The 14838-nt window shown below is 48.0% G+C and overlaps 1 protein-coding gene across 1 annotated transcript; it reads left to right on the top strand.

The window, feature by feature from the left end:
- Nucleotides 1–4754: 4754 nt before the first annotated feature.
- LOC146301628 (uncharacterized) lies at nt 4755–9346 on the top strand. The gene is given in 7 exon segments (XM_084668936.1): nt 4755–4931; nt 6408–6733; nt 7346–7421; nt 7714–7792; nt 7915–7979; nt 7982–8097; nt 8349–9346. Coding segments are annotated over 6 exon segments (1290 nt in total). The 5' UTR covers nt 4755–4931; nt 6408–6409; the 3' UTR covers nt 8979–9346.
- The last annotated feature ends 5492 nt before the right edge of the window (nt 9347–14838 follow it).

The raw sequence follows: 14838 nt of genomic DNA, 5'->3' as shown, positions 1-14838 counted from the left end.
AACACAAGATAAGCTTTGTTTCTCTCATACTAAAAGGAGTTGAGTAGCTGAGTAGCATTAGTTAAACTCACTGGGTGACGTGCTGGGCTAAAGTGCTGCTCATTGGTTCTATGGGCGATCAGCTGTGAAGTAAGAAATACTTTATTTATATAGCACTTTTCATACAAGATTTGCAGCTCAAAGTGCTTAAGTCCGAAAAATCAAAATCGAACCATAAGTACCTTAAGTGAGAAGACGGACAATCCAGAGACACAATAAAGCTCACTTGTTATTAAATTGTTGACGTTTAATTGGTTTAGTGCTGGTAAAAACCGGTCTTGGACTACATTGGATGTACAATTAACGCTGTGGACAGCGCTCGCTTGGCCAGTAGCCTGCAACAATCAGATAATTAAAATACAATTTTTTTTTTACTACATGAATTTACTACTTAAATTACAAAATGTTTTTTTTGTAATTGATCGACGCAAATAGTAAAAGGAGTGAATTACAAAGGCAAACCTCGACACACGGGGGCGCCACAACCACAGAAAAATACACACCTTTAGAGTAGACCACGTCACTACATTTAAGTGTTTAAAGAGAAGCTTTTGCCCATCGAAAAATTTAACAAAAAAAGCTTTTAGCCGCCGCTACTAGACCCTATAGTGACTACTTCTATCCATCGACTACATGTCCTGTCTGTCGCTTCAGAGGGGAAACTTGGAAGAGACCGAGGCTCCAGAGCAGAAAACGTCACTACATTATTGAGCGCGCTGGTCTTCGCATGAAAGTGTTGGGTGTACTGTATTAGAATATATTAAGATCGATGATCGTCTTTTCTGGTCGATTTTTCAACTTTACAATTTAGTGTCAAAATGCTATCTTAAAGATTGATTTTAGGCTATACGTTGAGGGGGGTTGGTGTAACCTAGATCTTTCAAGTATATATTTAAAAAAAAGTTTGCTGGACGTATTTTTCTATCCATTCATCAACCCGTTTAAATATGTATGTTTGTGTCTCCATATGAATCTCTTCGCCACACGGTACGCTGGTTCTCTCAAACGTGAAAACGTTGACATTATGTTATGCAACGCAGATGACCTTCAACCGCATCGTATTGGTCGGTCAGGTTGTTAAGGGGGCGGTACAAATGTTTATCTGCCAACACTATTGGAGGAATTCACATGAGAGGTGTGGATTATTTTCATTCACAAAACCAGCAGAACCCACCACTAGGCTTGTAGGCCACGCGTGCGATGGGCGTTGCGAGTATAACGATGTTAGTCAGAGAAAGCGCTTCATTTTCAAGTGACAATGTTGTTGTATGTATGTGCATGCATAAACAGTATGTAATGACATGTCCTATTTTCAGTTGAATCCGTTGTTAAAAGAAGAGTGATAGGCTGTTGCTGTGTTTCCGGCTTTCCGGTTTCATATTTTTTATGTTAGGCTACTTCTCTCCCATTCACAAGCGCAGACTTTAGCATTCATGCACGTTCAAGATTCGTGTGGCCGGCTGACAACACGTGAGAGGAAATCGAGATGCTGTGTACTCCTAAATGCTGTCTGTCTGGGAGAGAATCTTATAGGTTGTGGTTTCCGAGACGGGAAGAACGACTTTATGAATCCTGCTTACACCTGGGAGTTGCAATCTTATTACATTTATATTTTTTATAATATTTTTTATTTTTTTGTGTTTTTATATTGTAATTGGCAAGCTATATTTTATTTTATTGTATATTGTATTTCATTCTAATTCCACTTAGTACTGATAGTTTATGTACCCTTAGTATAGATAGTCCACATATTTAAATTTTTGGTTCCTATATGTTTATTGTATGCACTTTCCTGCCAAAGTAAATTCCTTGTCTGTGCAATCTTTCATAGCAAATAAATCCCATTCTGATTACACCTGGCGACCTGCTCTTCTATATCTTCCGACCTATTTACACCACCTTTTGTTGACACTAAGTCCTGATTGACACGGAGTAATCTGAAAATTCTTGGAAATGTTGTCAGGTGTGCGAATGACACATATTGTTGCAAAATAGCAAATGAACGGTAAAAGTTAGTTAATAACTAGGCTACCTCTCTTGTTTTGGAAAGCATAACATGGAATCATGTTTCAAGGGTCATTCGTGGTCACTATCAGGCATGCAATCTCCTTTAGGTGAGGCTCACCTTTTGGGGGGGGGGGGGCAACACAGCATTTTGCCCGTGCTTCGCAACTTTACAACTGTCTCTGGAACCAATGTATAGCCATTACTGATGCCTAAACCTCACAGCCAATCAGAGGTTTTTTTACATTGATCGAGCCTCTTAATTTTGCTCTCAAAGTGCACTAGATTGATGCGTTTAACTTTAAAATTTAAGAAATTGTCTTCCAGGGGAGTATGCCCCCGGACCCCCCTATAGCAGGGGTTTTCAACTGGTTTTGTCCCAGGGACCAACATTCTTACTAGAATGTAGTCCGCAGCCCACTGATGTGTCTACGCTTGCCTACGTGTGTGTGCGTGCGTGCATGTGGATAGAAGGAACTTTTAACATTTGGTTTTCCATGTTGCTTTTATTTAAAAACCTCAAACAAATCTAGATATATCTACTTAAAAACCTCAAACAATATACATAGAATCTGAAAAATTGAAATATGTGTATGTGAGATTGTGAACACAAATTAAATATAAATACAATTAAAAAAAACTCAAACAAATCAAGAAAAATCTGTGTAGTGAATTTATATATTTTTTTAAATCAATGGTGGACTGATCAACAGGCTCATGTAGCGGACCCCCTGCAATGCCGCCGCGGACCACCAGGGGGCCGCGGACCCCCGGTTGAAAACCCCTCTGCCCTAGAGGGTCGGGGGTTCGCTGTATCATTCTGACCTTTTTTACCCCTAACCTGTTTACATGCCTGCACTACTGGCATTTATCCACTGAGGGTATCTGAGGACATCCAATATAAGTTTCCCTGAAGCCCAAACTCCTCCTTGTCACAACATCATGTAGGTGACTCTCATATCTAGTTAATGATCTTGTTTTGAAACAAATTATCTATTTTTCATGGAACCTTGTTACAACTCTAGGAATTTGCATTCCACCCAAAACAGATGGGTGTGTTGGACTCTCACCAAGGTCTGTTGAAGTACCAGCTTGCTCTTGAGGAATCCTACCAGATGATCCAGTATATACCGGTTTAACGTACATAGGAGTAGCAACAAGAGGAGAATATCCTGTCTCTGAGCATGGGGGAAGGGTGAAAGGGTAGTTGGGGGAGGGTAGGGATGGGGGAAGGTAGGGGGGGTCTTCATCCCATGTGAACCCAGAGGAACCCAGAAGGGGGTCACTGAGTTCGTACTGCTTTGGAATGTTGTTAGGGGGTGGACTGCTTGTGTAAATTGACTGAGTGGCTCCTCGTGTCTTTCAGAACAGCACACAAGGTTATTACTTGCTCTGGCCCAAAACATACAGCTACATATCAAGTATTTCTTTATTGTAATCACAGTAGTCAACAATACAAGGTAAAGTCGTATCTGCACTGACTAAACAGTTATTGTACTGTTTAAACTTTAATATTGTTTTTTAATTATTCATATATTTTTATTAAAATACTTAATCACAGTTTAATCTGTGTAGGAAAACAGAGAATGTTAAATTGTATGGTAAATGGTAATATACATGAGCCAGGCTTTTGACATCAGGCACAATAACAGGCTTGGTTGAAGCCAGATAGGTCCCTTTACGTGGCTCTGGTTGAAGCTATATGTTGAAGAAGGAGGTCAGCCAGTTTCTACACCATAGTGATGGTTGTGTGGGGGGAGGATTGTAAAGACCCAACACGCAACACGCATACAAGAGTTCACACAGTTCACTGGAATTATGTACGACGTAGAAAACCTCAACGTATAGAATCTTGTTCTCTTGGTAAGGGCTACTCAGGAGGAATCCTGGTCATATCATAATGCCTGGTATTGATAACTAAAACTGAGTTTGCTTTTTTTTTTACAGTAAAGGAATGTCATGTAAAATAGTGATAATAGCCTAGGGCTGTTTCATGAGAAATTCTAAATAAATGTATTTGAACTCAAAGTAAAGATTGTTTGATCATTAGTAATCAGACTGTGTTGATAACCTGTTATGTGGACCCGGTCATTTAGGATTCCTTTTGTGTTTCAACTATATCCAGAAAATAATCAAGGTGTGGGGTCACGAGCTATTAGGCCTACGGTTTATTACAGCAGTGTCTCCTTCACAGGGGCGGTGGTTTCGCCGACCCCGCACGTGAGGAAATAGGTTGTCGGTATTGGCCCGCTGTGTGAGTCTCAAAGCAGAATCCTGGATTGGTGAGCTGGCCTATTGATGAATCCTGAATGGTTGATTATTGAGTGTTAGGCTAGATACATAGTTCGGACAATTACATGACATTCGACAAATGTGTACAATGATGATACACATTTGTTTGTACAATAAATTCACAGAGCATTGTGCACTTCTGTGGGTAAAATACATATCTATGTTTTGATGACGCCACCGTAGCGTCTCAGAGCTCAGCCGTAGTACACACACGAGCGCCACATGCATGGGCAGGACTCTCAGAGCCTGAGGAAACCACCAATCAACAACAAGTATTGCAGTCACGGGCTGAATAGGTTGTCCAATAGCATGCGTTTCTGTCAGTCAAGCAGCCAATGACTGGCCGAATATGGCACGCACAACTCGCGGTCACGTGTAACCATGCACATGTTGACGCTCGTAAACCGTGGATGCAACGAGCTCGTGAAGAGACAAGCCAATGAGCAGCCGGGTGGTGTTTGAGGGGATACTGGTCCCAATCCCGGAGGTTGGAGAGTGTGGACTGTATTATCGTTACAAGAACGGAAAGAGACGTTACAACATTTCTGGTAACTGCAGCTGATTTAACTGCTGGGGTTTTTGAAGAAGTGTTATAGGTGAGTAACTGAATATTACTTTTTGAAATTGGCTAGACTACACAGGAATTTGCTTTGTTACATTGGACAAATCCAGTAGTATTCCTAATGAGTTGTTACTCGTCTAAATCGAATATACATTCAAACCACTTATCTGATTTTAAAAACTACAAATCTTATCTTGTCTGTATCGTATCTGTATATGTAATACTCGTTATAATGTAGTATCGTAGTTTCGACAGTGTTGCACTGTGTCTGGTTCCTTAGTGGGCTCCTAACCACTGAAATACGGTTAAAACTGTGATCTTCTGGTTCTTTATTATCTGTTGTACTTATAAATGTACCTATGTATCATTTAAACAACGCAGAATGCGTATTATAATCTAAACTGAAGGAAAGGCATTACATGAAAAGGAGTGAGGGGAACAAAAAGAACAACACTAGTGAATGCCAGCGGTAGATTTTGACACTACCATTTCAAGAGGAAGTGATCGTAGCTGTGGTCAAATCTCCGGCTGCCAGCCCAATACTCTCCTAGAGAAACAGCGATTAGACATCATGCTCCAAGAAAGCTCTAGAATGAGGACAGTTGTGGACCTGTGTTGTTGTGGACCTGGTAAATCACTGCGTGCTGTCCCCCCGAAACTCAAACAGGAGTGGATCAATACGAGTGTGTGTGTGTACGTGTGGGTCTGTGTGTGCACATGGCAGGAAAGGTTCCGTTATGTTTGCAGTTTATCGCCTGTGTGTATGCATAGACATCTGTACCCTGCGTCCTGGCTAGATAAACAGCGTGTTTGTGTGTACAGGACAGGTATGGCTTCCCAGTGTGTTAGATCTTAGCGTAGCAGGGCAGCATGGAGACTCCCAGACTGAGTCTGGATGAGTGCTTGGAGGGGTGGGGAGAGGCGTAGGAAAGGAGGAGAAAAGATGCAGGGCTTACAGAAACACTGAGGGCAAAGAGGGGGCGAGTGTGGTTCAGAGGGGAGGGGCTACAGGACGCCTGAGGCGGAGGAAGAGAGAGAGAAAGAGAGAGAGCAAGTAAGAGTTAAAGAGAGAATGAATGAGTGATAGAGAGGGAGGGAGGGAGGGAGGGAGGGAGACTGCCTGTCGTTTTTTCCAATTCACTACTGCTTACTCTACAAACACCCTTCCCCCTCGTGTTTTACTCTCAGCCTCCCGCCTGCTCTCCTCAGTGGAAACCAGACATGCTCCACCACTGTGCCCACTCCCTACCCCCCTCTCCCCACATCCCACCCCCCATCCCAGTGATACTCTGCACCACGTTAAACTAGGCCAATGCCTCATCCACCATTTTGAATTGGGGCGTTTTCATTTGGGGATGGGGGTGTTTTTGTCTCTCTCTCTCTCTCTCTCTCTCTCTCTCTCTCTCTCTCTCTCTCTCTCTCTCTCTCTCTCTCTCTCTCTCTCTCTCTGTATACCATGTACAGTAACTCTCTTTAATGCAGTGTCATCATTTGAACCGTGTGCCTGTAGGGATGCAGTCACAGGGAAGTACTTCCAGCCAGCCCTCCTTTGATTCGCTGAGCTCGAGCGACAGTTTCCTGTTCAGCGACTCAGAGCAGGCGGAAGATGATGCAGACGTCTTCCTGACGGAAAGCTCCCACGCCGTTGCCCTGGGCGACGTGGGCGGGGCCACGGAGGAGGAGGCCAATAGGCTGGCCCGGCCCGGGTCACAGTGGGCGTGCGATGGCTTCGCCGGCCACGCGGAGGTCAAGGACTTCCAGGGGTCTTCGGAGGTCGCGAAACCCAAGGATGAGGAGAGGGAGAAGACAGAGGGAGACCAGGTGTTCACTCGGAAGGTGGGAGAGTCAGAGTGGAGGAGAGGGGGAGGGGCCTGTGTTTAGACAGCAGGGTACAGGTGGAGGAGAGGGGGAGGGGCCTGTGTTTAGACAGCAGGGTACAGGTGGAGGAGAGGGGGAGGGGCCTGTGTTTAGACAGCAGGGTACAGGTGGAGGAGAGGGGGAGGGGCCTGTGTTTAGACAGCAGGGTACAGGTGGAGGAGAGGGGGAGGGGCCTGTGTTTAGACAGCAGGGTACAGGTGGAGGAGAGGGGGAGGGGCCTGTGTTTAGACAGCAGGGTACAGGTGGAGGAGAGGGGGAGGGGTCTGTGTTTAGACAGCAGGGTACAGGTGGAGGAGAGGGGGAGGGGCCTGTGTTTAGACAGCAGGGTACAGGTGGAGGAGAGGGGGAGGGGCCTGTGTTTAGACAGCAGGGTACAGGTGGAGGAGAGGGGGAGGGGTCTGTGTTTAGACAGCAGGGTACAGGTGGAGGAGAGGGGGAGGGGCCTGTGTTTAGACAGCAGGGTACAGGTGGAGGAGAGGGGGAGGGGCCTGTGTTTAGACAGCAGGGTACAGGTGGAAGAGAGGGGGAGGGGCCTGTGTGTTTACTCTTTCTTCTTCTTCTCTGCTTCAGTGTGCGGAGCTGCAAGGCTTCGTCAGACCCCTGCTGGAGTTGCTGCACGGACTGAAGAGGGGACGCTTTGACCGCGGTGAGCTCCGCATGTGTTCCTGCCTGCCTGTGTGTGTGTGTGTGTGCTTGTGTGTGTGTGTGTGTGTGTGTGCTTGTGTGTGCTTTGTACTGGCAGCGTCAGGGCAGGTACTCCTCCAGGATCAACTGCACTGTCCCTCTGGTCAGCAGCACCTGCTCTCTCCTGCCCCCTGGCCTGCATTAACAAGGAATCCACTGATTGGCTCGGGGGGATCATGTGTGTGTTTTTGTGTGTTTGATTCAGGCAAAAATATTCTGTATATGTGACCCCAATGTGTGGCTTTGATTGACAGGTCTGAGTAGTTTCCAGCAGAGCGTTGCTATGGACAGAATCCAGAGGATTGTAGGGGTGCTACGGAGACCAAATGGCGGGTAAGAACCCTCCCCCTCCCTTCCCCCTCCCTCCTCCCTCCTCCTCTTCCCCCTCCCTCCCCCTCTCCTCCTGAGACCCCCTTCCCCTCTAACCTCTGTGGCATTCATCTCTCTGTCTGCAGGGAGAAGCACCTGAACACCCTGCTGCAGGTGGAGATGATGTTGAAGCTGTGGTTTCCACACGTGACCCCCCAAGCCCCCCGCCCCCCGTCGTCTCGGGCCCCCCCGAGCGTTCCCCCACACCAGGGGCCTCCAGCTGCACCCCCCCACACAAGCACAGGGACCAGCGGCACATTCCAGTCAAGGTCAGTGGACTGCTTTTGCTCCATGTTTACGCTGACAAAACTGTCAAAAACAGACAAGGATTTTGGACACTTACCCTGTTTTCCTGTCTCTCTCTCCCCCTCTCTCTTCCCCCCCCCTCTCTCTCCCCCTCTCTCTCCCCTGTCTCGCTCCTCCCCTCTCCCCTCCTCTCCCTCCCCCTCCTCTCCCCCCCCTCTCTCTCCCCCTCTCCTCTTCTCTCTCCCCCTCTCTCTTCCCCGTCTCGCTCCTCCAGAAACGCAGACTCAGCTGGCCAGAGTCCGACCCCGCCGCCCCTCCCCCCGCCCTCCCTAAACAACCCCGCCCCAGTGGAGGAGAGGACGGAGGAGGGCAGGGGGAGGAGGAAGTGGAGAGCCCCCCTCTCCCCCTGGCTGGCGGGGGGCTCCAGACCGCGCTCGACCTCTCCAGTGCCAGCCGGCAGGGGGACAACAGGAAAGAGAAAGAAGACGAAAGCCGAGACACAGAGGGAGAAACTTCCTGCTTCAGAGCCAGCGGCTGGTCTGAGCCCAGCCTGTCATGGGTCCATGTGACGCCCATCTTCTCAGCCACTAAACCCTGCTCCTCTCACAGGGCCAAACCCAGAGACCAGAAGGGGACACAGCCGGTCCCTGCCCTCCCCCCTTCCACCAGCAGGGGCAGTCCAGCGACACAAGACTGCTCCATCTCGTCCACCACACCTTACAACGATTCCCAAAACCAGCAGCAGCCAATGGGGTGCCCCATCCAGCCTGTTGCCAGGCAGCAGGCAGAGAGCATGACCTCAGAGAGCTGTCAGGGACGCAGCCAGCCGTCTGAGCTCACAGTCAAGCCTTCGGGCCGGCCCGCCCCCAAGACCAGGGTCTGCTCCGCCCCCTCCAGGACCTAACGCACTGAGCATGCCCAGAAGGAGCAGGCTGGCGTGACTATGCCCACACCAAAGCTGCTGTGAGGAGGAGAGAGGAGGAGGGAGGAGGGGTTACAGCTGTACTGTGAAGTTGTTCATAGTTCCTAAAAGGATGGACGGAATTGTTTTGTATGAAACATTTGGTGAAAGTGAGTTAGGATTATGAGTTCATGTTAATCCAATCTGTGTTGATAATCACAATTTATTAAGAATATAAATATTCTGAGCATAATGTATCACCTTGCAGGAGAACAGGAAGTGTGAGCAGATCCTCAATGCTTACAGAGTCCGTTTGTTGAACTGGCTTCAATACATGGAAAATAAAACATCCAGAATGCTCCCTAAAACAAGAGGGTCATTGATGTTTGGGGCGCGGTTGCTAGGGAAGTGGGGGGTGTTTCAGACAGAATAAGAATCTCCTCCTGGTATCAATGGAATCAATGTTTCGGCCCCTCCCTGGTTGTGGTCCCTCCACCAAAGCTGTCTCAGCCAGGGACAGGGTGTGTGGTGATCAGAGCTGACAGTGCAGGGGACATTTCCACATGAGCTCGTGACAGAGACGCCCTCCGGCCTGGGACAGCTGGGGTCTGTTCCCCAGGAGAGACGCTCCCGCATCGTCATGACAACACATCAGTGTGACGTCACCGTCCGTGACAGGAAGCAGATGCAGTGGCAGTGACGACGACAAGACGAGTCATGAATGAAACGTCTTCAAGTGATTTGAAGAAGTCTTGTACAGAACACAGTGTGTGTGTGTGTGTGTGTGTGCGTCAAAGAGACGGAGAGTCCCTTGACACCACACACACACACACACACACACAGGATCAATGATGTCATCAATTCAGAATGTAAACCGAGACCTGTTTGGGACCTGGCTGACAGATCTGTGACAAAGGAACAAGGGATGTGACATCACAAAGAACACTGGCGACAGGAAGTCACAGATCTATTGAATCACTTGCTGTGGATAAAAATGAATCCTGAAAACAGACGTAGGAATCGCCAGGTTTCCAGCAGTCACCAGTGGACAGGGTAAACAGGACTGATCTGAGGTCAGGGCTGGCTTTGTCCCACAACCAGCCAGAGAGACAATGACCACTCAAAGGCAGGAAGTCCCACAGTTTAATTTATTTCATTCGTATTGTTGATTTGATGCTGCATTTATTTATTTGTTTGTATTTATTCGAAAAGGCAGCTGATGTTTTCTCAGTGCACATGTCATTGTTTGGCCTGTGGCTCTGAGAAGTGGCAGAGGACAATGCTGTAGTGGTTAGGTTGTGGTCTTTATCACTATCAAGGGAAAACAGAAGGGTACAAAAATGTATGAATAGACTATCGGACTACTGTGCCTTTACCAAACAGAATATGTACAAAAAAGCATTTATTGCTTTCAACGCATTTTCTATTGTGATTGTTTGCCTGTATTTCATACAAAGACAGTACACAGTTAGTCGCCTTCAGTCTTCATTCTCTACTCTGGCTTCCATTTGCTTGTTGGGCTCCATTCAAATACCAACAGAAATACAAGCTTTCCACTGCTCACAAGACTTCACCCTTTACTCTCATTAACGGCAGTTGCAAAATTGATGTGCTGTTGTTTATTTGGGCCCATCTTTGGGGCAGGCTGTAAGTTTCATCCAGTATAATTGAATGGAGAACTATCTTATGTAATTTTTGAGAAGCGTATTAAACAAAACCACTTGCAGAGCGCTGCAGGGAGAGAAACATTTGCACCGACATATACAGCTGCTATATGGTATGAATTGAACCTGATAAAGCTTCAAATCAAAGGTATCTGTTTGGAATTAAAACAACTCTTGAAAAAGGTATTTACCAAAACCTTGAAAGGAAGAGTTTATGAAAATATGAACGCTCTGATGTATCTCATCTTCCTACAAATTCCTGCAACAAAACCCGCTTTTGAATACGGAGCCACGAGCAGCTCTGTATGGGCACAGAGACGTTGCTACAGAACCCTATCAGATCTGGGATCAGATGCATCCAGCCCTTCCCAACCTTGACTGTTGGAGGAGTCTGTTGAATCTGACCCTGGGTCTGCTGTTAGGGCTGCTTCCTGTCCTGCTCCTGGTTTTCTATGACTGTCATGTGACAGAAACCAATTGCACTTATTTTTTGTTGTCTTTTCCATGTATATTTTCTACTGCAGAGACCACTGCTGATTGGTCAGAAATAATAAGTCTTGTTTATTTCGACTGCCTTTTTCATATTGTACAATAGTAGCAGACTGTAGTCTCCCCTCTCCCTCTCCCCTCCCCCTCTCTGCTGCACACCCCTGCCCCTCCTCCCCCTTCCACCCTTTCCTCTGCTGTCTTCCTCTCTTCTCACTGCATCTTTTTGTGGTATTATTCTTCAGACTACTTTTTTTAAACAATAATAGAAAAAGGAAATCTTTTAATAAATTACACATTTTGTGAAAAAAAATTACAGATTGGGCTAGTTTATTTCTCCCTGTAAGTGTGTGAATCTGTGTTGTGTCTGTTGACTGAATGTGTGTGTGTGAGTATGAGAGGATGTGTGTACAGTTAAGGGGAACGGCTCTGTCTAACCAGATGTGACACTACGGGGGGCAGATTACAGGCTGTGCATTTGGAGTGTGAGTGAATGTTGAGGGTGGGGGGGGGGGCAGGGTGAGGAAAGGGGGGAGGTGGGTGTGTCACCCTGAGCCTCAGTAATCTGGGTGGAGGAGAAGGAGGGGGGCCGGAGGGGGAGGGGCCGGGGGGGGAGGCAGGGGGGGCGCAGGCCTGCCCATCCCCCTCCCAGCTGCTCCATCTCACCCGCACATGCGTGCATTTTGGGTTGTTTGTTTGTTTGTCGACCACACCTCACTGCCATGTGCCTCAGACCTATGTGTGCTCCATGTGCATCAGTGGCCACCTGTGATGTGAGAGTCCTATGTTGTTGTGACCGTGGGGTCGTGGGCCGTGTTGAGCTGGGCCTGGATTAGCCTGGAAGCTGTACAGACGGAGGGGGTGGTGCCAGCTGCTCAGACCAACTTCAGAGGAATTTCAATCAGAAACGTCTATTCATAAATAACCATGGCAACGCTCAGTGAGGAAGGAGGGAGGAAGTAGCGGGAGCCTCGACACCCTCAGTCTGTCCCCTGCTGGGGTCCTCTCCTGGACACCCTCAGTCTGTCCCCTGCTGGGGTCCTCTCCTGGACACCCTCAGTCTGTCCCCTGCTGGGGTCCTCTCCTGGACACCCTCAGTCTGTCCCCTGCTGGGGTCCTCTCCTGGACACCCTCAGTCTGTCCCCTGCTAGGGTCCTCTCCTGGACAGGGGCAGCGTGGGCAACAGTGACCCTGTGATCTGGAGCCTTCCCAGATCCCTCAGACTGTACGTGAGGATCAGTGAAGGAAGGCTAGAAAGCCTCTCTGATCCAAGCAGCGCTCCCTAGACAACACCGACAGGGCAGAGCTCCCTACTTCCTTTGGTTAACCACAAAAAAGCGAATTAAATCTCTTCGACCCTAACCCTTCTGATTCTGATTCTGATTATTTCACCCTTAATTTCGTTCACACGTTTTAAAATGTACCACTGGAAATACTGCAGCAAAGCTGTAAAGAAAGATCTAGAAGCACTTAGAATCTGAGTGTTTATTAGTATTCCACGTTCCACCCTAGGACTACATACCACCAGGTAGCAGGGGGAGTGCTGTAGGGAGAAAGACAGTTTGGAAGGGTGTGGTTTTGATTCCTTCTCACTGAAGCAGGATAAAACTCCCTTAAGGAGGATCTCTTACGCACAGACAAGAGACAGACACACACATACACACACACAGGCACACAGACAGACACACAAATCACGTGCACCACCACCCCCCCCCTCCACACACACACAAACAGCACACACTCAATCTGACACACTGACTGGCTGATTCTGTGAAGGGCCTGTCTCTGACACACTGACTGTACTACGTAACAACAAAGACCGCCTCCCTCCCTCCCTCCCCCTCGACCCCCCCTTGTATCCATGCAGTTTTTAGCAGCGTGCAGCCCTCCCCCTCTCCTCCCAAGGATAGACACCAGGGCCACGAGGAGGAGGATGTGTGGAGGGCAACAACAAGATACAACATGGCCTCACACTCACAAGTAGAAATGAAACAAGGGTTGTTTTTTGTAAAATGTTTCTGTTCATTTTACTTTTTTTGTTGTATTTTATTTGAACTTAATCACATATCACTATCTTAGACTTCACTGTTGTTTAAAATTACATAATGGTTATTTAATTTTGTATACATACACATACATACAATGCCAGAAAGCTGTAAATTACATTTGTATTTCATGCTTAGTGCTAAGCTAAGAACACATTTACATTTAGTCATTTAGCAGTTGCTCTTATCCAGAGCGACTTACAGTAAGTACAGGGACATTCTCCCCGAGGAAAGTAGGGTGAAGTGCCTTGCCCAAGGACACAACGTCAATTCCCATGACCGGGAATCGTACCGGTAACCTTCAGATTAATGGCCCGACTCCCTGACCGCTCAGCCATCTGACCCCCATGCAAATACATGCAAACACGTATTACTGGAGCATGTGTGTGCATCCATCGGACTGCACAAAATACTCTCACTGTCATTTAATTCCCTGAGTATGTGTTTTTCTCCTTTACGATCAATACTTCCAAACTAATTGTTAATTGTTGTCTATTCCCATCTGATAGGATGAGAGTTTGTGGACCTTTTCTGTGTGTGTGTGTGTGTGTGTGGGAGGTGTGTGTGTGTGTGTGTGTGTACAGTGTGTGTGTGTGTGTGTGTGGGGGGGGGGGGGTCAGGGAGGGAAGGAGACAGTGATGTGCTTACTCACTTATTCTACAACTCCCCCTGCCCTTCTGCATGCGTGCACACACACGACGCACAAATACTACTTTTCTTACTCATCCATGTCCCCAGGGCTTGAAATGCTGACTGGAAATGCTGCTGGTTTCAAAACAACCTTCATCTGCAATATAAATGTTCAGTCTAAGCTGTGCCGAAAAGAAGAAAGAATAGTGCAGTGGCTTACTGGAATGGGGGAGCTTGGAGGGGTGGGGAGGCTGTTCTCCCCACAACCCCCCTGATTGTGATGTCATCAGGGGACCCAGTAAAGGTAGGTGAGCCACATTTTCAAGGACACACATGTGGGATATTTGGGACAGAACCGTGCTACAGGCTAATAACATCCCCATCAGATCCCCTGGCCTGAATACAGCATCCTGAGTCTGTTCAGAGTGCAGCCATCTTACATGGCCACTCAATTATTAAAGGAGAAGGGGAGGGGTGATGGGGGAAGTGACATAAAGAGACTAAATGAGAAAGGGAGACCCAGAAAAGGGAGGATGAGGACAGAAAGGGGTTGTGACAAGAAGACAGATGGGAAGGAGAGGAGAGAATGAGGAAACAGTGAGGAAAAAGAGAAGAGAGGGAGGTGGAGGAGCAAGGGGTGGAGGAGGATGAAGGAGAGGGAGGTGGAGGGGCAAGGGGGGGAGGAGGATGAAGGAGAGGGAGGTGGAGGGGCAAGGGGGGGAGGAGGATGAAGGAGAGGAAGGTGGAGGGGCAAGGGGGGGAGGAGGATGAAGGAGAGGGAGGTGGAGGGGCAAGGGGTGGAGGAGGATGAAGGAGAGGGAGGTGGAGGGGCAAGGGGTGGAGGAGGATGAAGGAGAGGGAGGTGGAGGGGCAAGGGGTGGAGGAGGATGAAGGAGAGGGAGGTGGAGGGGCAAGGGGTGGAGGAGGATGAAGGAGAGGGAGGTGGAGGAGCAAGGGGTGGAGGAGGATGAAGGAGAGGGAGGTGGAGGGGCAAGGGGGGGAGGAGGATGAAGGAGAGGGAGGTGGAGGGGCAAGGGG

Source organism: Hypomesus nipponensis, chromosome 2 (assembly GCF_054491055.1).
Source record: "Hypomesus nipponensis isolate SF chromosome 2, ASM5449105v1, whole genome shotgun sequence".
In the NCBI taxonomy this organism is placed as follows: domain Eukaryota; kingdom Metazoa; phylum Chordata; class Actinopteri; order Osmeriformes; family Osmeridae; genus Hypomesus; species Hypomesus nipponensis.
The sequence above is the reverse complement of the archived record's forward strand: the minus strand, read 5'-3'. Positions and strand labels throughout refer to the sequence as shown.